Below are 24,022 nucleotides of genomic sequence, written 5' to 3'. Positions count from 1 at the left end.
AAGTGCTTTTACGAGTTAATAAAGGGAAAACCTGATCTCAGGGACTTAAGAAAAAGCCCATGGTGCTCTTAAAAGATGAATATAACTATCAATCCTCCCATTTTCATTGGCTAAGCTGAGAAGAATTTTTAAAATATAACAGAAAGAACAATCATGGCATTACAGATAGAAACTTTAAATATTTAAAAGGTTTGCTTATACCAGAGTACCTCTAAGAAAGAAATATGTAAGTACTTAGTGTTATTGTTGTATTTTTACATAGCATTCTTAGTTGACTCCAAGAGTAATGCCACAACTATCCACACTGATTAAAATAGCTAATAGAAGTACAGAGGTTTGCTGGGTTTTGTTTGCTTGTTTGTTTGTTTATAAATAAAATCCCAAATTCAGAGAAAAATAAGAGAAAAAGAAACCTCCTTGTCACCCAGCATTTGTTGGGATAGAAGGATTAAAAAATATATTCAAATCATACATTTTACAAATTTTCTTTTAAATTCTGCAAAGCCGACTAACAGACTTCAATTCCTACAAACAGGCCCCTAGCAGTTAATGCTGCAAATCAAGTAATGCCATGTAATATCACAAGACAGTAATCTTCAGTCATAAAAGCAACCCTCCAAACCGAAGGGCATGATACTTCATGAAGTGTCCCTGAATCCAGTTTCCACTCATCTACAGGTGACAGAACTAAACATCCCTGTCATTTTATTTCTAGTATTTACTCCTCTGAGTAATACCTAGACAGTAGACTTGGCAGTACATTCACATCCTCGCCCCTGAAGGATAGTTGAAAAAACTGACTGTTGCCTTTACTACCTTCAAAAACTTCTTGTTGAAATAAGAATATAATTCAGATGATGTATATTTGAAATGGAAGAAGCCCTCCCATTTTTATGTGTTTTATCTTGGGGGGAAAAACTTGTAGAAGCTTAACCTCATTTTAAAACCATTTATGCAACTTTTCAAGGCCACTATTCATTGCGCACATTTCTGTGTAAAAGCTGATCACACAAAGCCAAGCTACCCAGGGCAGTACTAAAATGTAAATAAAATGCATTTATAAAGCATTGGGTTTTGATCAATAACTGATATAATAACTTGCTGCGCAAGGCACTCATGTTTCACTTATTTCTTTTGTTCACTCTAATCTGTCATACCCTGCATATTCACATTACCATTTCATGGGAAAAAAAAATCACAACAGAAACATCATATTGAAGTATTATGTGAATAAATTTGTGTTTAACAGCATCACTACTATAGTAATATCTGTTTGGAAAGAAAGAAATCTCTCTTTTACAACAACATAGCACTTTTCAGCTCTATGAAGTAAATTCCTTGTGTTTGGGAAGAACTTACCACGTAAAACAGTGAGTCTTGTGGATACACTTATTTCACCAACACTATTGGAAGCCACACATTCATAAATAGCTTCATCTCGTGGCGTGCGCAGTGGTTGTATTCTGAGAACTGATCCAGATCCATCATCAAATTCTATTACCTATAGAAGGAAACAAAAGCTGTCACAGATGTTGTTACAAATGCCTGTCCTTCAGTTAATCTGTTCACGGACAGTGACCTGTTGGTATTCATGTCATCAAAGCCAGGTACATTTTTCAAATACACATACCAGGACAAACTCCCCATAGATGGGAAAATGTTTAGGTGGCAATGCCTTGTAACATACATTGCTGTCCAGTGAGTATTTGATGGCCACTCTAACACAGTTACAAGAAAAGATAGGATGAAAAACAAACAACAAAAAAAACCCATCTAACAAGGGCTGTAAGAAAGGATTCTGTAACTTAATGTTTTTTTTAATCTGAAATTCATCAACAATCTCTCTCCATTTTCATTGCTTAAGTATTTTATCTTCAAATGCCAGTTACATTAATTTTAATTGCTGCAGGCTATATTCCACTCTACTCACAGAGCGCAGCTCACTCATTCATTTAGCTCCAAAATGAAAAAGGTTCAGCAATTTCTGAACAACATAGGACTACTCAGTTTAGCTATGCATTTAAGCCACAGAATGTTAATAAATTTATCCACACAATGTATTAAAAAACATGTGACCAGTTAAGAGACTAAATAATAAGGCTACATGTTAAGGTCAGTCAGAATCACATCAGTTATTAATGAGTACAGCAGCACTCCAGGCACTGGAAAAGCCTTCCTAGTAATTAAGTAATAGTATCAATCTATTTAATGTACATTAAAAAAAAGTCAATAATACATGTTTTAAACCATAATGTAAATGGCACTTATCTAGAAAAGGCAGACACAATTTTTTTCTTTTTTTTACAAAATAATTAATATTTGGCCATAATCTATACTTACATATATGTGCAAACCAGTTTCCACACATGTTTCTGTCTGTATGTCTAATTTTCACACGAGTAATCTATTAGATCTTGATACTTGTTGAGAGTAAGAGAGAAATAAGGTACAGGGATGGGAAATATGGTGAATATGGTTATATGTCCATTATCTTCCTGTTTTGCTTATAGGAATTGCTCACTTTCTTCTTAGCAGTGGAAGAGATCTAAGTGGAAATGAGCGAAAAACCTGTTGTTTGTTTGTTTGTTTGTTTGTTTTCCTGAGAAGAAATTGGTTTGATAGCCCACAGGCTGTATTCTTTTTCCATCATATTTAAGTAAAGTCATTGTCCTACACAAACCTAGACAACACTAACCATCTGGTTTTAGCAGAAACAGGAGAATAACTGGAATTCTTGATAAACTGACATTTATGAGGGAAAGGAAAAATTCACAATCCTGAAGCAGACAGACTAACAATTTGTAGATAAAAATGAAAGCACAGGATCAAAATAATCACAATTGTTACACTTAAAAAACCAAACTGTTATTTTTTAAATCTGAATGCTGAATAATCGTAGCTGGACTGACAATGAAAATAAGTGCAGCAGATTGGGCTCGGCAAGTATTGCAGAGATTAAGTTTCAAGTCTGGTGTCTCCAAAATATGTATAACAAAATGGATTTACTTTTGCTGGGATGAGTTCTCCCCCTTCCTGCATGTCACAGATAGCTAATTTTACTCACTCCTCCATCTATTGAATTAGACTTTAAAACAAACAAACAAACAAACAAACAAACAAACAAACAAACAAACCACATGGATTTTTGAATAAAACCAGTGTCATGCCATGGGGTATAATGGCGATTTTTTTTTCTTCTCTGTTGAAGTTCCGCTGAGAAAGACTTCTTAGTAACTCAAGTTACTTAAAACTTCTAATTCATATTATTTGAATTGATTTGAAGCAAGAGGAGAAAAAAGAATCCCCCTGTATCACATTAATTCATGGTATAAACTTGCAACATAAATAAAAGATGAAAGGTTAATAATTAAGCCCTACAAGATCTTATTGTACCCTTAAATTTCAGAAACAATGAGTAACTCTCCCCACGATTCTCACTCAGTTGTGAGAATTGCCCTGTAAGCAAGACCATTCCACATTCAGTGACAATAATCTTCAGATATACGAAGAGGCCACTGCCAAGAGAGAAGGAATAGACTATTTGTTCCCCTGTTGCTAGATAAGACAAGTACATCAAGATCCAGCAAAAAAGTTCAGGTTTCATTGGAGAAAAAAATATCATGGCAAAGTTCATGAAATACTGTGGCAGGCTGTCCAGGTTTATTGGAGGGGCAAAAAAAAAAGTAACCCTCAGCATGTCTGGGAAAGCATGGGAATTAGAGGGCACACTGAAGTCCTTTCCAGATGTATTTACTAGGTTTCTATGAGGACAGACAGGTGGCCAGGTAAAACATTTTAATGTCTTGTATTAGTTAGCAATCAAACTCAGAGAAATGTGCAAAATATTAATGTGAAAGAATATTAAAATAAGAGCAACCATTTATTCTCTTATTGGTGCACCTGACAATCTCAGATGTTTCCTCTTTCCTAAATGTTCCACTTGTCTTTTCTGAATCACATTTCTACCGTTGTTCTGTTCTTATTTAGAGATTCTATGTCATGAATTAATGGTCTTACTTTGGACAGAAAGGAAACTTGTTTAAATGTTGATGTACTCTGCACAGTTTATCACTACTCTGCTCAATAGTTACAATAAATATTATAAAATACTTGGTGTTTTCTATTTCTTTGAATAACATTCTATCTTACTTGGCTCTACAGCTTGTTCAACAGTCCACTGAAAGTATTTTTAAACATTTAAAATTATTTTTTATAGTTCCATTCAAATATTTTTATGGAAATAAAACTGTTTTTAGTTTTGCTTATTCTTCCTAAAAATAGGTACATGTGTACACAGAAAAAAATATATGAAGCTAATAAACCACTGCAACACAGTAAACATGTACATGCTCAATCTTTCACTGTTTAGAACTCACCTTGAGCGAAAATTTTGTGACCAGAAGGGAATAAATTGTGTACAGTTTATGATGAAATTTCTATGTTAATCCCTCTAGCTAATTATAGCTCTGCATATGCTCTGCAAAGTGCAAACAGTTCTTGGCACTAGAAAGTCACATTTAAATTTGTGCTTTTATTTCTCACATTGTATTAAATATAAAAGCAAAGCATCATACTGGTTAATAAATAAATTTCAATGCTTTTAAATATTTTTGAATGGAAGATGAATTAAAAAAATTTAGTTTATAAAAGAAATGCCATTATTTTCTGCTGACATAAATCTAACCTGAAAGCCAGGGCAAGCAATGTTCCCAAATACTACCGAAAATTAACACAGAAGACTTCAGTATTCAGGTGTATCTTAGATCATTTGTTCATAAAATGCATATCATAACTGGTTTATAAACAAATTAGTCAACTTCCAAACAGTTGTTTTCTTAATGCAGAAAATTATTATTTAACACTAAAAATAGTAAAAATAGATTCAGGGAAAATTATACAGTCTTAGTGCCAGTTTTGCTATCCATTCTACAAGCTTTCTACCATTTCCTGAGTTTTTTCTTCATGTTAAAGGTCAAGCCATACTGATACTATTTTTTCCTGCAACTAAAAGAATGAGTGATATTAGTTGTCTTATTTCCCCCAAATAACCAGTATCCTTTGAATAGATTATCTTCACTGTTTCCCTTAATTGAAGTCTGTGGAGAGAGAGGAAACAGTTTCTCTAAAGCCTTTTCCTAGGTTATTGTTAAAAAAAAAGAATCAAAAGCAAACAAGTTTTACATTTCCTCTTCAGCAGCAGGAACTACAGTGTCTCTTTCATCTCTTGCTGAGACAGCGGTAAGCAATTGTGGCAGGAGAAGCAGCAGCCTGGGTCTGTTCGATGCAGACTGTCACAAAAGGAGGTGGCTTGCTCTCTGGAGACAGAAATTATTGCTCAAATAATTTTCCCCATCTCCTTCATGGGAAAGATAGCAGGCTGAACAGAAGCTCGTCAAGGCTCCCTAGTTAGATCATGACAGTTTAGAAAAAAGCAGTAGCAGTTTTGTCTTTAACAGTGGTATAGATAACCAGTTTACAAAATAAAAACTCAAAAAAAATGCTTCTACAAAATTATGACTGACAATCATAGCTATTTTGCTTAATCACTGATAATATATCACACATATTGGGATTAGAAGAAAAGCTGGAATTAAATGTTTTTCAGAGGAACAGAACAATGGACCTAATACCTCAAATCTCTGATTGCTGACTTTCTTTCCCTTTTTGTTCCAGACAATTTTAGGTCTTGGATCTCCTGTGGCCTGACAGATGAACGAGGCGACTCCTCCAGAAACCCCTGTCTGGTCAACGGGAGTTCTTGTAAACTTTGGTGGTGCTGAAACAAACAAAAAAACCACCAAAATTAATCTAAGTAGTAAACACAAAAAAGAAGCCATATCATAATTTCAAAATGAAAACAAAGGAAATGTTTTGTTTCTTCAGTGACAGTATTCACCTGCAAGAAAAAAGCATTAAAAAAAGTAACTAAAAGGTTAGGAAAGTACTTACAGATTTTACTAGCGAAATTTGTGTTAAAATGGAAATCTGATAGAATCAGAATAGCAAGATCACACATTATAATTTATGACCATTATAAATAAAATATTCAATTTGTCTTCTGTTGCAAAATGAGCTCATCAATCAGCTGGAATAAGATCATGATTCATGACTTGATGTTATGATGACAGGATATCATGAAAACAGGATTCTCACCTTTGAGACATTAAAATCAGTGACATTTAGGAGGAGAATTTTTAAGTTTGCTGTGGTGAACGTAAATGACTATATATTAAGAGTCCATGAAAAAAGGGCTATAACAGAAGAGAGATTTATGCTTGGGCACAGTTTCACATATAGCTCCTGTTGACTCCCACATTATTCTACTCTGTCAGAAAAAGGAAAGTGAAAAAAGTAAAAAAAGATCCCACTATCACAACAACAGGAGAGGAAAGAGAAATGGATGGATAAATCATTTTAAAAGTACGAAAAGGTGTTTTAATTAATTTTTATCTTTCCTTCTATTTCTGTTATAACATAATTAAAATGAATTTATTAGCCTTGTGATGAAACAAAACTTTCAATCTTATGTCAAGACTCGACTTCTAAAGACTTCTTATAAAAATCTAGCCATAGTACAGAAATGCTGAAGAGTTCCTATAAATATATACATCATTCTTAGCTGAGAAATTTTAGAGATCCAATACACTTTAAGATCCTAATTTGAATGATATGAAGTGAATACTTAGGGAAAATAAAAGATAAAAACTCAGGTACTTGCTACACAGTCTTTCTCAGTTTCAAGCTGTTATATGTAGTTGCTCTACAGCAGCTCTCACAATTCATTTTTTGCTCTCATCTTCAACTTTCAGCAATCATCTCCTTTCTGTTCTATACTTCTTTGCTCTTCTTCACTTTCCTCTCTAGTTCTGACATTTATGTACCTGTATTGTATTAATGTTCATTTCTAAATTACCACTCTTAAACTTCTGATGTCTTATTCTGCTGAACTGGTCTTTGCACGAACAATACTTCTTGTCAGCATGTTTACTCAAATGTCAGAAACCCAGCAGACTACTACAAGTATGCATTCATGTAACACTGGAAGAAATCCTGAAATACTTTGAAATGCCAAGAAAATATTAAGTGGTCATTATTATAAAACAAACTCAATACGTTGTTGTTAGGTTGCTATATTAAATATGAAACTATGCAGATTCTCCTAAATTAAAAAAAATGAAATGAGCCTTTATTACCCTACCCCTAATGTGTAACACACCAGTCACAAAGATAATTTTCAAAAAGTGCAGTAAAAATAGAATGTTCCTGAAAATCTGCATTTTTTTCCTTTATTAGAAATATCGGGCAAAATCGTTATAGCTCAACTTTTCAGAATGCTCAAGTGTCCTTGAACTATCTGTTGTGCTAATTTTGCCTGGTGAATATGTACATGAAACCAAATGCAACAGCAAATCTGAGCACAACAGAATAGTGTGCCACTGCTGTCATGGTGAATTTAAGAAAGAACTTTTCTGATGTCAAAAAATAGCCAGAACCATGGCAAATAAAATATATTTAGAGCAAAGAAACTAAAAATCCTTTCCCAAGTTGCATACTTTATGCCTGGACCACAGAAAAGACCGAAATGTATTCTGATGAAGACCATCTGGGTTTCACCGAAACTGCTAGCTTTGAATCTTTTCCTATGCATGTATTAATTCAGCACTCTGATATATAAAGAGACATGATTGGATCTGATGTGCTGATATTCTGTGGCACAAGTTGTGATTGCATGCCATCAAGTGAAAAATGATGCACTGCCATTCTCTTTTTATTCTTTTTGACATTTTGTGAATATCATGTTGAATCTCAAACCAAAGAAATAAAAACACTGTGTGGGCAAATCCATCAGCACAAAGTAACTATGTATAGTAGCTCATAGGTAGTTTTCAAATTCTAAATGTATGCCGCACTCAGACATGGAAAATTTGCTAATTTTGCCATGCATTCCAAGGGTCAAGGAGAGAAAACAACGAAATTTAAGAGTCATGCTTATCATCAAGTCCTGTTACACTTCACTAACTATCTTGGAACCAGGAGAAATGCAGATTTCTAAACCAAAACCAGAAGAAAAGCAACAAAATACAGTAAGTAAAGACCATGTTGAACTGTGTTAAATTAGCTCTGGGGAAAACAAACAAACAAACAAAAAAAAACCAAAAACCAAACCCATCGTATTGTACTATTAGGTTATATGTCACTGCCAGTCACAATGGCATCTATGATTGATATGCTTTTACTAATATGCAATACATTATATTAATGGTTACAACAATAAAATAATGTAAAAAAAGGGGAATCCCTTCCTTCCTCATCAGACACTCAGAGACAAACCCTTCATTAGCGCAGCTGAGATAAACACAAGAGAGCATGCACTAATTCACCCCATATGACCATTTAGCTTTCCCATTGCTGCTGAACACAAAGGAAACAAACAAAATCCCTTTCATCTCCAACACTCTGCAAAGCTGTTTATCAAGCAGTGCACATAGCAATACATATACTAAATTAAAATTTTTGCACTAAACTGCTGTTAGAGGTAAAATCAGTTTCCTGACAATTTTTTCATCTAGGACTGGGCCAAACCCAGTAAAGGACCATAAATGGTATAAATCCTTAAGAAAATTGCTTACTAGCTTCTGCAGAGCTGTATCTACATAGAGGAGCTGCAGAAATAGGGCAGAATACCTAATGTGGCTTTAATAGCTGCCTGAAGAACAGTATTCTTCCCGTCCTATGTGAATTTTTGCTTGACTGACAACTAGTAAAGCTGTTGTTTGTTAACTAACACCACTTGCTACAAAGCATTTGAGGCAAAAGACAAGCACAGCTGTTACATAATGATGTAATTCCCTATTTGCAGATACTTTTCAATAAAATATGTTTTTAATATTGTATGTAAAGACAATGTATGTAAAGAGTTTTAAGACACTAAATGAATACTATATTATCGTATGTAAAGACTGATTATTATTTATATCACTAAAAAAGCTTCAGATTCCACTATAGAAGGGAACCATGATGATATTTGTGTTTACCTTAGATCATGATCTAGCTGAAAAAAGAATGTTTTATTTTGCATAACTAAGTAACTCCTGTAAAAAAAACATTGCCACAACTCTTCCCCAGTGCCCAATCTTGAAAGTCATCTTTGGCAGTTATTATATCTTTGAGGTATCATACAGTATCAGAGAAGGTAAGTTAGTATTAGAACATAAGTAATTTTATATGAAACAGGAAACTTATAGTAGTCCTGTACACTTCAGACATTTTCATATATACCGTGGCCATTTTCAGCAGTTCATCTTTAAATTCAGAAATTACATTTAATTTGGCAAATGAGTTAAATTCTCCACTTAAGGCTCTGCAGTTGCATCAGAAGGATAATAATGTCTGCATGTTTAGTAGGTGTTGTGAGGATAAACTCACTTATGGTCAAGAGATCTTCAGACTGTGGTGAAAGTAGCCAGCCAACCATGGAGAAAGTTAGGTATTACACAATCCATCTTTGCATTATTCAATCAACATGTTCACCTCATTACACATAAAGTGACCATCATCAGTGTAAGGGTATGTGAAATCATAACTGAACCGAATAAAAAATGAAAAGTAGTATTTGTTGCCTTTATCTTTATAAAGGTTATTAATTAAGGTTTGACACAAATTATCTCCACAATTAATGTTGGCAGTTTCTTGACATTGATTCTGACCTAAGCTGCTAGGCACTCTAATAGAAAACACAATTACTCTGTACACACAGTTGTGCTTATTAACATGAGGGCAATTTTGATTGAGAACTGACAACTATTTTCAATCTCCCTTAACAACACCAGTGTAGAGTCCAGCAAAAACTCTCTACAGCACACTTCATTAAGCACAGCAACAATCTATATAGGAACCTTCCAGTGCAATTAAATCTGCCAAAAAAAAAAAAGCACAGATGTAATAGGTTACCAGCTATGATAACAAAGCCTTCCAGCTTTTCTGATACTCTACTTGGTTACATTTCAATAAAGCTGCAATTAAAATAACAGAAGTGTGATTAAAATAAAAGCAAAATTCAGTTAAAATTAGCACTTCATATTTCTGGACTTGAATTCTCTTGTAGGCACCATCACAGCATTCTCCTGGAGAAGCTGGCAGCTCATACCCCTGATGGGTGTACTCTTCAATGGATAAAGAACTGGCTGCATGGCTGGGCGCAAAGAGTTGTGGTGAGCGCAGCCAAATCCAGTTGGCGGCCAGTCACTAGTGATGTTCCCCAGGGCTCAATATAGGGGCCAGTTCTGTTCAATCTCTTTATCAATTATCTGGATGAAGGGATTGAGTGCACTCTCAGCAAGTTTGTAGATGACACCAAACTGGGTGGCAATGTTGCTCTGCTGGAAGGTAGGAAAGCCATACAGAGGGATCCGGACCACCTAGATCAGTGGGCTGAGGGCAATTGTATGAGGTTCAACAAGGCCAAGTGCCAAGTCCTGCACTTGGGTCACAACAACCCCAGGTAGCAGTACAGGCTCGGGGAAGAGTGGCTGGAAAGCTGCCTGACAGAATAGGATCTGGGAATGTTGATTGACAGCTGCCTAAACATGAGCCAGCAGTGTGCTCAGGTAGCCAAAAAGACCAACAGCATCCTGGCTTTTATCAGGAATAGTGTGACCAGCAGGACTGGAGAAATGATTGTGCCACTGTACTCAGTGCTGCTGAGGCCCCACCTTGAATCCTGTGTTCAGTTTTGAGTCCCTCATCATAAGAAAGACATTCAGGTGCTGGTGAGAAAGCAGAGGAGGGTGATGAGGCTGGTGAGGGGCCTGGAGCATAAGTCTGATGAGGGGCAGTTGAGGGAGCTGAGGCTGTTCAGCCTGGAGAAAAGGAGGTTGAGAGGAGACCTTATTACTGTCTACAACTACCTGAAATGAGGTTGTAGCATGGAGAGTGTTGGTCTCTTCTCCCAAGTAACAAGTGATAGGACGAGAGGAAATGGCCTCAAGTTGTCCCAGGAGAGGCTTAGATTGGATATGAGGAAAAAATTATTCACGGAAAGGGTTGTCAGGCATTGAAACAGGCTGCCCATGGAAGTGGTGGAGTTACCAATCCTGGAGGTGTTTAAAAGGTGTTTAGATGAGGTTCTTTGGGACATGGTTTAGTGATCAAGCTAGGTTAGATTATGTTTGGACTCAATGATCCTGAAGGTCTCTTCCAACTGCAATGATTCTATGATTCTATCAAAATTGCAGCAATATTGGCTATTACATGCAAAAAACCCAAAAGTTTTGTTTGTTTCAGCTTGTTTGTCTACCAGCACCCACTTCTTTTTTTGTGCTGATATTGAATGTTGACACCATGTCAAACAAAAAAATTTACAGTAGGAGATTTCCATAACTTCGACTTATGGAGAGTACCACAAGCTTTGCCATCCTAGGTCTGGGGATTCCCACCGTCTGCTGCTTGTTATGCAGTTCTTGCTGGCACTCCTGAGAAGCTCAAGTGACAACTATTGAACTACTGCAAACTACACTCTAATACCAGAAGGAAAACAGAATTTATTGCTAGCTCACGTTAAATATACTGAGCTTCAATTTCTTTGTCTTAAGGAGTTTAAAGCCATTGAGGTAAGGTTGCTGCTTCACCAAGCAGTCAATCTGTCCTGAGTAGGCACAGAAACTTCTGAAATAGTGTATCAATATCCAGAAAGAAGCTGTCCTTTTTGCATATTGAGGGTCCATAAAATATATTTATAACCTGACACTAAAATAATTTACTTGGATTGGAACATTCTGATAGCTTTGCACAAACATAAGAAAGCTCTTTCTTCTCTTTTGCACTTCAACATTGTCTTTTGTTAAGTACAACATCATATTACAGAATTACCTAACTGGTTTAACCTTGCTGTTCTATACTCTGCGCTGTGCTTTGAGAACACATAATACTCTTCCTCTGCACTCAAATAAAATGTCTGACAAAATGTTTTTGAATTAGTAGTTCAGTTCCTTTCTTTACACAACTACTAAGAGATATTCTTGTGTAGTGACTCCTGAAAAATTACAGTAACTTTTTGCTTGTAAAGACTTGCTTTGTAGCAATAAAAGCTTGAAGATGATACATTCACAACTGTTCCCATGGAACCTTTTCATCTGCCATTCAGAAATGCAGGTTGAGCATGAACAATGTGGTCTACCAGGTGCTTGTGTACTTTGGGATACTTCACACACACCATCACAAGAATCACTGTCACTTAGTGTAGAGTCCCTGTGTATTACTGGTCTAGTGATACCAAGTTTCAGAGGGGAACGACACTGGACCCATTCCTAGTTATAATTCTGCAGTCATTCTTCCTATGCCAAATTATACACTCAGAAAATTCCCACATGGGGTGAAAGAAAAAAAAAAAACACATTTATTCACCTCACAACGCACTATGCTATATTCCCTGCATCCCACTGACTTATCAGAAACTGCTATATATTCTAAGGAAACAGGACATAAACTGGTTCACATTCAATAATGGTGAAGGCTCCTGTCATGGTAAAAATGAACAAATAGGCAAATGTTGCATGTAATCTCAGTCTGAGACTATATAGATACATTACAAATTACATGAGTTATTATTATTTTCACAATTCCTCTAGGAGCTAATATACTCAAATCTATCATATATATACATAATATTTAATAAAAAAGCTTTTTAGGCTCATTTATTTATTAAAAAGAATTTTCAAAGCACACTTATTTACAGCATTCACTGCTAATTTACTCATTAATCATAATTTGTGCCATCAGTTAGACTGATCATTATTATAAGCAATTGTTTTGCCTTAATTCTAACCCGCACTTACAGTAGCTCTGCAAATTGACTATGTAAGAAAGTTAATTAGCTTTTTATTTCTGTAAGGACAGACAAGCATCAATTTGTATTCATGAAATCTGCATAAAGAAATCCTAAAGTTACCAACTGGTATGTTACTAAAGGCTCATCTGTCAGTGACAAGCTCATGAAATTTTCCTGTTTCTCAGTGTAAACATCTTAAAACTGCATCATCCCTACATCCTTCAGCAATCTCCACATGCCATGATACTCTGAGCAGCTGAATACTTTATTATCCTGTGAATGAAAATTACCAGTTTTTTGTCTTTGTAACTATAATAACCAGTAACCCAGCTATGCCAACGAATTCCAGCTGAAGACCTTGATCCATTCAGTTCACAAAAAATATTTGCAGCTATAAACACAGGTTTCTCTAAATCCAGGGTGAAGTAAACTAAGGCATTTCACTTTACAGGCACCACAATATCCTCTTAAAAACCCAGTCCCTACAACAATGCCCATAAAGTCTTTATAATAGTTCAAAACATTTATCTCCCCACCTTCTTTCTGCTACACATATTCTTCTAAAAACAAAAGCCCTCTGAAGAAACAGTTACGTCAAAAACGTTTGTTTTTTTTTGGGTGGGTGTTTGGTTTTTGTTTTCCAGTTCAGCAGTTATCTCCAATTCCCCAGTCTTCCATCAGCCAGAGCATACTCACCCTACACACTGTAGCAAGTGGTTCAAAAAAGATTATCAGTTCCTGATTTTTCAAGGAAAATATTAGAAGTCAAGCCTATCTTTATGTTTTCAAATTTTCTGCAAGGCATAGTGCCAGTTTACTAGGTTGACCACTAAATTCATTCTTCCCTGAAATATGAAATCAAATGACACACTTATAAGTAAGGCCTTACAGGTAGAACAGGCAAACTACATTTTCCAAATTGTCTAATGTTAAAATAGCACATTCCTAATTTGTACCTCTAGGCTGTGCAAACCTTGGTACCAGCTCATTTCATTGTGGATTATGTACACTTTTTTAGAGAAAGACATTATCTGAGCCCTAGGGACATAGAAGGAATACAAACCAACACAGACAGCAGCAGACATTTATTTATTTGCCAACTAATATCATCATCTCACACCCCCCCACACTCCCCGCGACCCCCATATTCATTTATGGTTTATAATAACTGGGAGAAAGAAGAACCTATGCGAGAAATCCGCAAAGAACCTTTTATTAATACTATAGTCCAACACATTTACACCCTAAGTAGGATGAAGCTAAAGAATTTATTGCTGTGCTTTTTCTACTAAAACTGTTGCAGACAACCTGATAACAATTTAAGTTGGTTTCATGACAAATTACTAGGACATTTACTGTAAAACTGAGACCAGCCATTAACTGCTGCCTTGGCAGAGTACTATCACAATAAGCCTAAGGCGAAGCAAAGGCTGACGAGCCATTGGAGTCTAACTCCTCTGTAATCAGGACAAAGGATATGGCTCCTGAAGCCAAACCTATTCCCACTTCTGTCTTTTGCCTTCAGCCCCCAAACTGTGCATATAGCTTTACCTGCCAGAGCTACACACCCACTAACTTCACTACAAACTTTAACGTTCTTTTAAATATCACTACAGAAAATGAAACAGTTTTACACATTTGTTTCTAAATCTCCTGTTCACTCCAATGTCTCTTCAGCTGTTTCTATACAAGAATTCTGGTTTACGCTACTTTAAGAAAAGATAATCAGGATGCACTGAAAGATGTAGGTACCATTCCCATGCTTACAGGAATTCTAAAACCGTAAATTTAACCCAACTGCACACATGCTGTTAAGTTACAGACCAGCATATGTGTTCTAATGCACAATACAAAATAGGTATAAGGTTGTGTGTATACATAATATTTATCACATGCAGTATATGTAAAATCTGGGCGGGCTTAATCTATCTGAGTTAGAAAGAGCAACTTGCTAGGTAATCCAGTACTAAGCCTTCTTCCAGCAGCAAATGAAAAGCATAAAGCCTCTTGATACTAAAAGGTTAGTGACGTGCACCACTTCATCCCCCAGGAACATTACATAACCTTGTCATATTCACTAATTTAATGAAAGAAAGTTCCGCTTCAAAGACCTCTACTGCTTCTGTTTCAAAATTTAATGTCTGTGGACTGCATATGAATTATTTGGTAACCGAGAGCTGACACTCCTTTTCAGTGTGCGAAGTAGAACGAGTGGATCTTAAAATGCCAGGCAAGCTGATCTCTTTCCAGAGGAGTTTTGCTCTAAGACAAGAGGGGGATAACTAGATCCTACAGGTCAGAGTTGCAACTAATGACTGAGAGTATCTGGGTTATGACTAGAGAGATGGTCTTTATTGGTGTTTCAGTCTTAAAAAAACTCCTGAAATGTAGGTACCAAAGCTATGAAGAATAAAATTGGGGCACTGTAACAACTGAGTGAAGCTTCTACTATTTTCTTGTTTTTTTTTTTTTTTTTTTAATCTAAGCAAAACAGAATGTATACTTGGCCATTTATACACAGAGAAGACTGCTGATCAGCAACTATGAAAGCAAAATAGCCTATCTAATGACTCAAAGATAAAAGAAACCATTAAAATCTACATATCAAATATCGTTCAGTGTTAATGCTTGACAAGGCACCCATATAAGCAAATTCTCATGACTCCTGTTCAAGCAGAAGAGAAATTAATAAAATTCTGTCTGAAAAGAGACTGCATGACTCCAAGTATCATCTTTCTCTTCCACCACTAAAGGCAAATTGCCTTGTTACCAATACCTCAACTGGCGAGCACATCAAACACAGAAAGCATTGTTACAAACTGCTACAATGTTTCATGAAAGTGACCCAAGATCCCAGTCTTCTGCACAACGTGTCTATATGTGTAAAATGCCTTAAAGTTATTCACTTACTCTAAAATCAACCCCAGATCATGCCCGCTGAAGGTAGAAGATAGAAAAATTTATCAATCAAAACACATATGTTATCAAAGTCTATAAAAACATGGGTGATAGACAACTTGAAGTCATTCAATCCTTCTATTGCAGCTACTAAAACTAAAAACACCTTCCTTCTGCACTTATGTTTTTCAGGTAAGGCAAGGAGGCTTAGCCTTGGGACCAAGCCTCTGGCCAAATACTAGTCCTCAGCCTTCATCCCCAACAGATAAGGAATATACCCAGTCTAATCCTTGGTTATATAAAGGTGACCTTTATATTCATCAAACTTGTCTCAAATGCAATAACTGACCTTCAACTTGGTGATGAGGCAGTTTTTACCTTCTGCTCTTTTGAAGGATTCTGGACAGAATCATGTCTTGTCCTGGTGATAAACACATACTTTTACACCTCTTTCTTTGTTGGGTTAAAGTATGAAACTGCAGAGGGGCAGAGAGTTTTTACTTGGGACAAATCAAAGTCCATATAAACATCGACAGTTTGAGGCATTAAGGGGTTTAAGATGAGTTTCAACTTGAGAACTGGCATTAAGAGATGGCAAGACTTGACATAAGTGCAATTTACTGAGCTAAACTGGTTAATAAAAAGACTGTTTCATTACACTTGCTATGAAATAGAACAATACTCTTTAGTAGAGCCTCATAAATCTTTCATTCTTACAAGGTTAGAACTACGTCATCCCAGAACTTGATAAACACCTCTCTGTTAGTTGTAAAATAGCATTTACCATTTGCCCACAACACTCGATTATGTGAAACTTAAATTAGATGTCCAGCCAAGTAAAGAGAATATATGTTCCTCTTAGCAGCAGTGCTGTCAGAGCTATGCGATGCAGCCAGGCTTCAGCTGTACTAAAAGACAGGTTAGTGTGGCCTGTAAGATGATACATTACTGATGCATAAGCAGACATTCATAAACTAGGCCAGAAAATCGTTTATGAGTATTAGAAAAGATTCACTCACTAAAGGCCCCAGTGGATTGTCCCAGTTCCTTGCCTACAAGTCACTTAAGATACATTAGTATGGTTAACACAGTAAACCAACCTGCTCACTAACCTGCTCTGGGACATAGTTATGCAGATATAAGTGCTGATTAGAATGAATTTACACAGGCAGTATTTTTAATACTGTGCGTTTTCGGTACTACACCAGTGTCCTACCGTGTAGGTCTTGCTGTGAATACAAGTTCCTATAAGTCACATACTGTTGTCAGTAAGGCAAATGCACTGCCAACACACAAAATATCCTACTCCTAAAGTGCAATTTTGTAGTTAAAACTGCATCTGCTCTTTCAGCTTCTTCTACAGGAGCCATTATATATTGATCTAACTCCTCTCCAACAAAGTTATGCCAGCAGAAATTTGAAGTATATATTGTATACATTATATATAATACATTCAAGAATGTGAGAACTAAAGCCTCATATAAAGGTACGCACAACAAAGTTGCAATTAGCTCAAAATTTCAATTAAATAGTAGAAACATAACCAGAGAAATGTATCACTACATAGAGGTAAAACTCTAATTACTACAAGTCCGTTTCTGATTTAATTCTGACATGTGATAGCAGTTCATACAATAATGTTCTGCAATCTATTACCCAATTACTTGATACCTTGTATGTAGCCATACCATTGCACTTGCTTTACAAGAATATTGCATGGTTATTCATGTTACTTTAGTGATTTTAATATAGATTCCAGTCATTAAAAAAAACACCTAAATAGATAATCCTATCCCATAATGCTGTGCATGGCTTACCCCTATATGTATATCACCAATGATATCTTCTAGTCTTCTCCCTTTAACATAAATTTATTCCTCTCTAAAAATGAGATACCAAGAAATCATAACACTACATGGAACTGACATTCAGTCAAGGGCATGCTAGTTAAAGGCAGGCACAATGACAAATTCAGGGTGGAAGAGGGGCAAGAGTCTTACATGTGACCAGATACCATGCTGTAAGAGGAAATCTTATCCTAGCATTATCCAGCTTCTTTTGCCACTGAATACAAACCTTTTCTGTTACTCAGCTAAAGAAGCCTAAAATTATTTTGTTCCATTCATACAGGTTATTTACAGTGTCAAAGTTAAAAGCATTGACAAGTGATTTTTATTAATGTGGTATACACAGCTTGTGAAGAGCCTCACTTTTGTTTGGTCATTTCTCTTAAAAGGAATTTCTATCAAATACCACAATTCTGCTTTATCCTCACTTAAGGAAACAGTGGTCCATTCTTACTCTCCTCCCATGCATTGTCCTTGTCTTATGCCTTTCTTGCTCAATCCACAGCTGTTCTGAGACCAAGCTAAACAGACCAAACAGGAACTGTCAGTTCAGGTGTGTGGTCCCAAGAGAGTCAGTGAAGGCAATACAAAATCAACAAAGTTAATACACCTGGGATTTACGTTATGCTCTATCAGTGGAGTGATTATGTTTTTACAGTGAAGGAATTCCCATAAATTTGGATTATGACCATATCACTGAAATATTCATGTTCAGAGGAGATCTTAGCAGGGTCTGAAATGAAATTAAATGTATTTTCAAGTTAGTGATTTGACACTAAGTACTTGCAAGGCATTCTGTGATTTCATCCAATTTACTGTTTTTAAGGTATACTTGGTATTTTAGAAGGATCACAAAATACAAGTTTGCAAGATTTTTATAGGACACAATACAAAGTTTCTTTCTCAAAAAAAAGCTAACTTACATTTGCCCTATCATAGAGGTTTTCATTCTGAAACCTCCATCACACGTGGAAAGCACAATTCATGCTCATCTTAAAACAAAATAAAATTACCAAAATATAACTACCAATAAGGATTGCACCCCCCATTTTTTCTTTCATAGGCAAATATGTTCTTTCCAATTATTATAAAAACAAAATGTAGTATCAGTCCTAGTCATGGTGCCCTTCTCAGTTTATATCTAAGTAGCAAGAAGAATTAAAAAAAAAATCAGTGAAGTTTGGACTCAAGAGATCAAATTGGAAGCCAAAAACACTGTAAGTGACAGTTGGATACTGGAAAGAGGAGGGCAGAGAGCCAAAACTTTGTAATTCTAATCCCATCTCTGCTAATTGCTTGTTGTTTAGCTTCAGATAAATTACTTAACCTCCACGTCTCAATTTCCCTACTTTCAGGATTATGCTACTTACATATGTTGCAAAACATAGGCAGGAGTATTATGGTGGTTACTGTCACTATATTTACGAAATTTGTGTAGAGATTTGTGCTCATGCTTTGAATGAGAGGGCTTAAAAATGTTACAGTTTAAGCCCAATGTACTTATAACAAGGATGGAACTTCTATTAGGGCAAAGGAAAGAAAAACAAACTACACCCAAATCTTTAGAGTGTCAGTGAATACTGGTAACTATTTGGCAAAGCTGTTAGTCTTCGAAAATTGCAGTCCTCTGCATATCAGCATTGCAAAATGTTGGTTTAATTAACACTCTTTTCTCTAAGGAAATCAGCTTACATTGCACAAGTGTACTGAATGAGAACTGCTCATTTTGAGAGAGGTGTGTACTGAAAGCAGTTGTCTTTTATGAAATTATAATAAATTATTTGTGCAAAATATATTGCCCTGCATCCTAATTCAAATTCAAAGGTGTATAATTAATATTGCGTGTCCATTCAAATAATTGAATTGAAAGTTTTAATTATGCAGACACATTATAATTTATAACATAAATATAAATATAAATATAGATATAAATATAAATATAAATATAAATATAAATATAAATATAAATATAAATACAAAATATTCACTTATATAACAGTAAATACATATAGATACACTCACATCTATGTGATATGCATGTTCAAAAATTAGAAATTTAGGAAAACATCAGTCTTCAGCAAACTCTTGAAACTAGACCTTAAAATGGCTGAATGTTTCCTGAAGATAATTAAGAACCTGGATTTGCTGTCTGTGAACTCAAATTTCTATGTCTGAATCTCAATGGCATATTCTGCATATGCAGAAAACGTGTAGTGATGTATCATTGTACTCCACCATCAAAGCTACAGTCTGCTCATAGGAATCATACGAATGTTGGGTAAAATCTGCATCATTGCAAACCTTCTTGGTTTCAACCTGATTTTCCTTCTGAATATAAGACGATAACAAGAACCAATCTATTGGCACAAATTCATATGAAGTCAGACTACTGATACTGGGGATGCAAAGAATATAACACGTCACAAAAAATCACTCAATATTTGGACTCAGATATCCAAATGGGATAGGAACTAGGCTGTGGAAAGACAGGAATAAGAAACACACTGAAAACAAGCCTCATTTCATGGAAAAAAAAAAAAAAAAAGTTGAATATCAAAAGAGAAGCAGAATTTGCTGGTCAAAGAATGCAATAGGATAACCCAAATCAAGAGGAGTTTCAGGTCTGTTTAAGTAAAAATTTAAGTAAAAATAAGATCTTTATATATGAACATATACCCAGTCAGCCACATAAATTTATTAAAAATGTAAAATGTTTTAAAGCTGTGGCTTTACTATGTATAAAGGTTCCTTGCTCCCTAGGGCTGTCTGGAAACTTGTAATTTACTTGTGTTCCTTCATATGCAATGCACCACATAGAATAATAACAAAACCTCTTGAATGAATTACCGTACTCCTCATAAATCACACAAATCAACTACTATGTATATTGTTCCTATACTGAACGCCTTTAGAGAAGTAGCTTCTGGAGGTTCAATAATTTTGCATATTGCTGTGTCAAAAGCTGGCAGACATAACCAGAAAAAAATCTAATTAGAGTTAGCAATAAATATTTAGAAGTTATACTTTGATGCTTTCACTTCTAATACCAAATGTCCTTCTCAAAGAAGACAGCTTTCAGAAAACTCCAGGAAAAAAAAAAAGTCTTTGAAGTTTTTTTTTTCATTCATCAGTGCCTTTCATTGTAATAATACAATATAATGCAATATAGTGTACCAAAGAAAAAAGGAAAGTGAGGAGAAGAATCAATATAAAATTATTACTGACAGAGATGGAAATCAGCAAAGAAAAGCCCATTGGTGCACTGGATGTATTCTTTTCATTTGTTTGGTCTTAACCCACTAACACAGCTAATGATGAAGAACACAAGGTTTCAATTTTTTGTGTGCTTTCTCCCTCCTCAACAGACAGTAGTATGGTCTGTTCATATGTACATTTTTGACATATTTGTATCAGACTGTAGTGTAACATCAGGAGATATGACAGGTCTTTTTCTGTGGTTATTTAATTAGCTCTACTTGGGCACACAGGCATACATCTGCTGGGCAGAGGTAAAAGAAGTATAGTTCTCACTCTTCCCAATGCAGGAGCCTGTATTGGTCAAGGAACTCCAACCTGAGATATTCAACTTGATTTCAGAAGCTAAAAACATCATGAACTAAGCCTGTGATTTCCTATTATTTTGAAAGTTCTGAAAACTTATTTGGTGAACTGGTTTCTCTGCTGTTGTCCCCTGCTACTAGGAAATGAGCAGGAGGATGTTCACAACTGTCCTTTCCTATAGACAAAGAGCTATACGCAGGTATATAAAGATACTAAGAAGGAAGATATGAATATAGTGCACACAGGATCAGTTTGCTCGTAAATTATGTTATAAAATCAGAAGAAAGAAATATAAGGAAAACCAAAATCTGAGGTAGTTTAATTTTAAAAAGAAACACTTTACTTTCCATAATTAAGAACTCCTATTACTTCAAAGAAATTGTTATGTGTTGAGAATAAGGTTAAAAAGACCAGTCATAAAAAAAAAAAGAAACAAAAACAAAAACAAACCTAATAATGCCTGACTGTATGACTTACCACAGGAAACAAAATTGCAAACTAAAAAATGTTTTTGCTTCTAAATGCTAACCTACATGTGTATTTATAGCACATAAAAAAAAAAAATCGCAATACTTCAAATTGTGTCAGTCCCTCACCTTTGAGCTTACTCATACTTGCAGTCACTCCTGTGATTGCGGTCACTCCTGTGATTACAGTCACATACAAATGTTCTAGTCAGTTTTAATCTAGGTAGGCAGCACAGTTAACAGTTAGCCACAGACTCCTCAAGTAACCAAAGTAGCTCAAGTTACCAAAGTAACTACATGGACTTTGCAGGAAGAATGGGATTCAAACAGGCAACCAGGCTACCCTGTCTGCCTAACGGTTAAGGTAAGCTCGAGCACAGCTATACATGTCACAATTAAGAACAGCAGCTTCAGAGCTGACAAACGTATTGACACACTAAACTTTTCACCTCCCTTATCATTTCTCACAAAAAAAACCCAACATACCAATCCATACTGCTATACACACACTGAACTCCCTTGATCCTGCAATCCATTACAAAGATTTTTTTTTGCCTTGTCACTGACTAAATGAGATTTTGTATATGTGCGTAAATCTCTCCATATCTGTAACCTCCAAGTTCAAATTTCTGGTAACTCTTGAATGTCAAATTTCTTTCACAATCTACCAGCATGTTTTCTCTTTATACTATGTGGAACTGAATTCTTTATCCTATTCCCATCTTGAGCCTCCCTTGTTCTCCCAGACCTGAGAATCTAAGTCCTTTCTGATGGAAGCCAGGACTTATTTCTTAAGCTTTCTGGTCATGTTCCACTGAATGTTTCCACAGTGCCGTCCATTTCTTTCTTATCTGGTTTACAGGTGATTCCTCTTCACCACAGTAAAGGTGTATGAAATTAGTCCAATAACTAAAGCATTAAACTGTTAAAAGGTGGGATGGCTATGACCAAGTAATTTTAATTGCCAAATACTGCAAATGGAATAAATACTGGATCTTGCACTATGGAGCCAGAGCCAATTGTCTGCATCATTGTTATTTGAAAATATTAATGCTCTTCCCCACATACTGCTTCACTGTGACCTTTCAGTACTGACTAAATTAATCTCTTTTCTAAAAGAAATATAAAGGCAATGAAAGTCATGCAAGTGTGCACAGTTTCATATGAATGAACAATGAAGAACAGATAAAAAATTCATAGCTACCTCCAATGTCCAGACATTTACTTCTAGGAGTAGCTATCTTTCTCTCAAGATCGGATGAACGTGTAAAAAGAACACAACAGAACTGAGTGCTTAAGTGACTGATACAGAAACTTGACATGTAGAACTGTGAAAGAAATGCAACCCTGAAAATTTCATGAGGATTATCAAACATGCTATGGATTTGTCTTTCTCTTTTTAACTGTTTTTCTAAGAGTGGCACTGTTCAATTATTACAACACTGTGGGTATTAAATTTTGCTGTAGACCACAACAGGTGAAATCCTGCTGTCAGAGAAATCAGTGGTGTTCCTAAGTGGGGTCAGCCTACTAGATTACTAGATTTTCTATGACTGTGAATGACTCTTTTTTAAATGAGCTGGTTAATTACTTCACTCTTGTAAGGTGTTCAAAACTCAGTAATTTCAGCAACACTGCTCAAATTTACAGAAATTGAAGATTGGGCCCATTTTTTTTAGATTTAGTTTAAGGAGCAAGCAGCACACATTTACAACACTGTGATCAGGTATTACTTACACAGCTTCCAACAATAACAGAAGTTTGCATGATTACTTCATTATGCATGAAATTAACCATGACCACACTGAGACTGAACGAATAGCTATAATCTGAAAGAACCTCATAGACACCTGGGCCAAAGAGCATGGCACTGAATTGGTGTACCACATCCCTTATCATGCACCAACCTCAGGGAAAATCAAATGGTACAATGAACTGCTAAAAACTACATTAAGAGCAATGGGTTGTGGAACCTTCAGAAACTGGGATTCACATTCAGCAAAAGTCACCTGGTCAGTTCAAACTAGGGGATCTACCAATGGAGCTGGACCTACCCAGCCCTGTAGTGCGCATTAAAAAACACATTAAGGAGGACAGTCTGGGTTACTCTTGCCTCAGGCAAAGGCAAACTCATCCATGGGGTTTCTTTTGCCCAAAGACCTGGGTGAAATTGGTGGGTAATACTGAAGGATGGAAAAGTCTGATGTGTACCTCAAGGGAATTTGATTCCAGATGATAACACTCCATGATTTGAACTATATGATGTTAACTGTTACTGGTAATCGCTACATAATAGCATATGCCATACTAACAGTATTAAGTAAGTACCTCTCAGAGTAATGAAAAACAAACTTCAATAAAACTGAACAAAGAGCAGCAGTGATAGAACCAGAGATGGCTTCAACAACTGATGTCCAGTAACT

The 24,022-nt window shown here is 35.7% G+C and overlaps 1 protein-coding gene across 33 annotated transcripts in view; it reads right to left on the bottom strand.

Annotated features, from left to right (window-relative positions):
• The window catches only part of PTPRD (protein tyrosine phosphatase receptor type D), a 1,234,877-nt gene that overhangs the window by 209,117 nt on the left and 1,001,738 nt on the right, over positions 1-24,022 (bottom strand). For all 33 annotated transcript variants that reach the window (XM_071802225.1, XM_071802223.1, XM_071802231.1 and 30 more), the window contains 2 exons: positions 5,631-5,776; positions 1,360-1,501 (listed from right to left, as the gene is read on the bottom strand). In XM_071802225.1, the coding sequence (XP_071658326.1) occupies positions 1,360-1,501; positions 5,631-5,776 (288 nt within the window). The remainder of the gene's footprint in view (positions 1-1,359; positions 1,502-5,630; positions 5,777-24,022) is intronic.

This window comes from Patagioenas fasciata, chromosome Z, assembly GCF_037038585.1.
Source record: "Patagioenas fasciata isolate bPatFas1 chromosome Z, bPatFas1.hap1, whole genome shotgun sequence".
NCBI classification, from domain to species: Eukaryota; Metazoa; Chordata; class Aves; order Columbiformes; family Columbidae; genus Patagioenas; species Patagioenas fasciata.
This window is presented reverse-complemented; position numbering and strand designations above follow the sequence as displayed.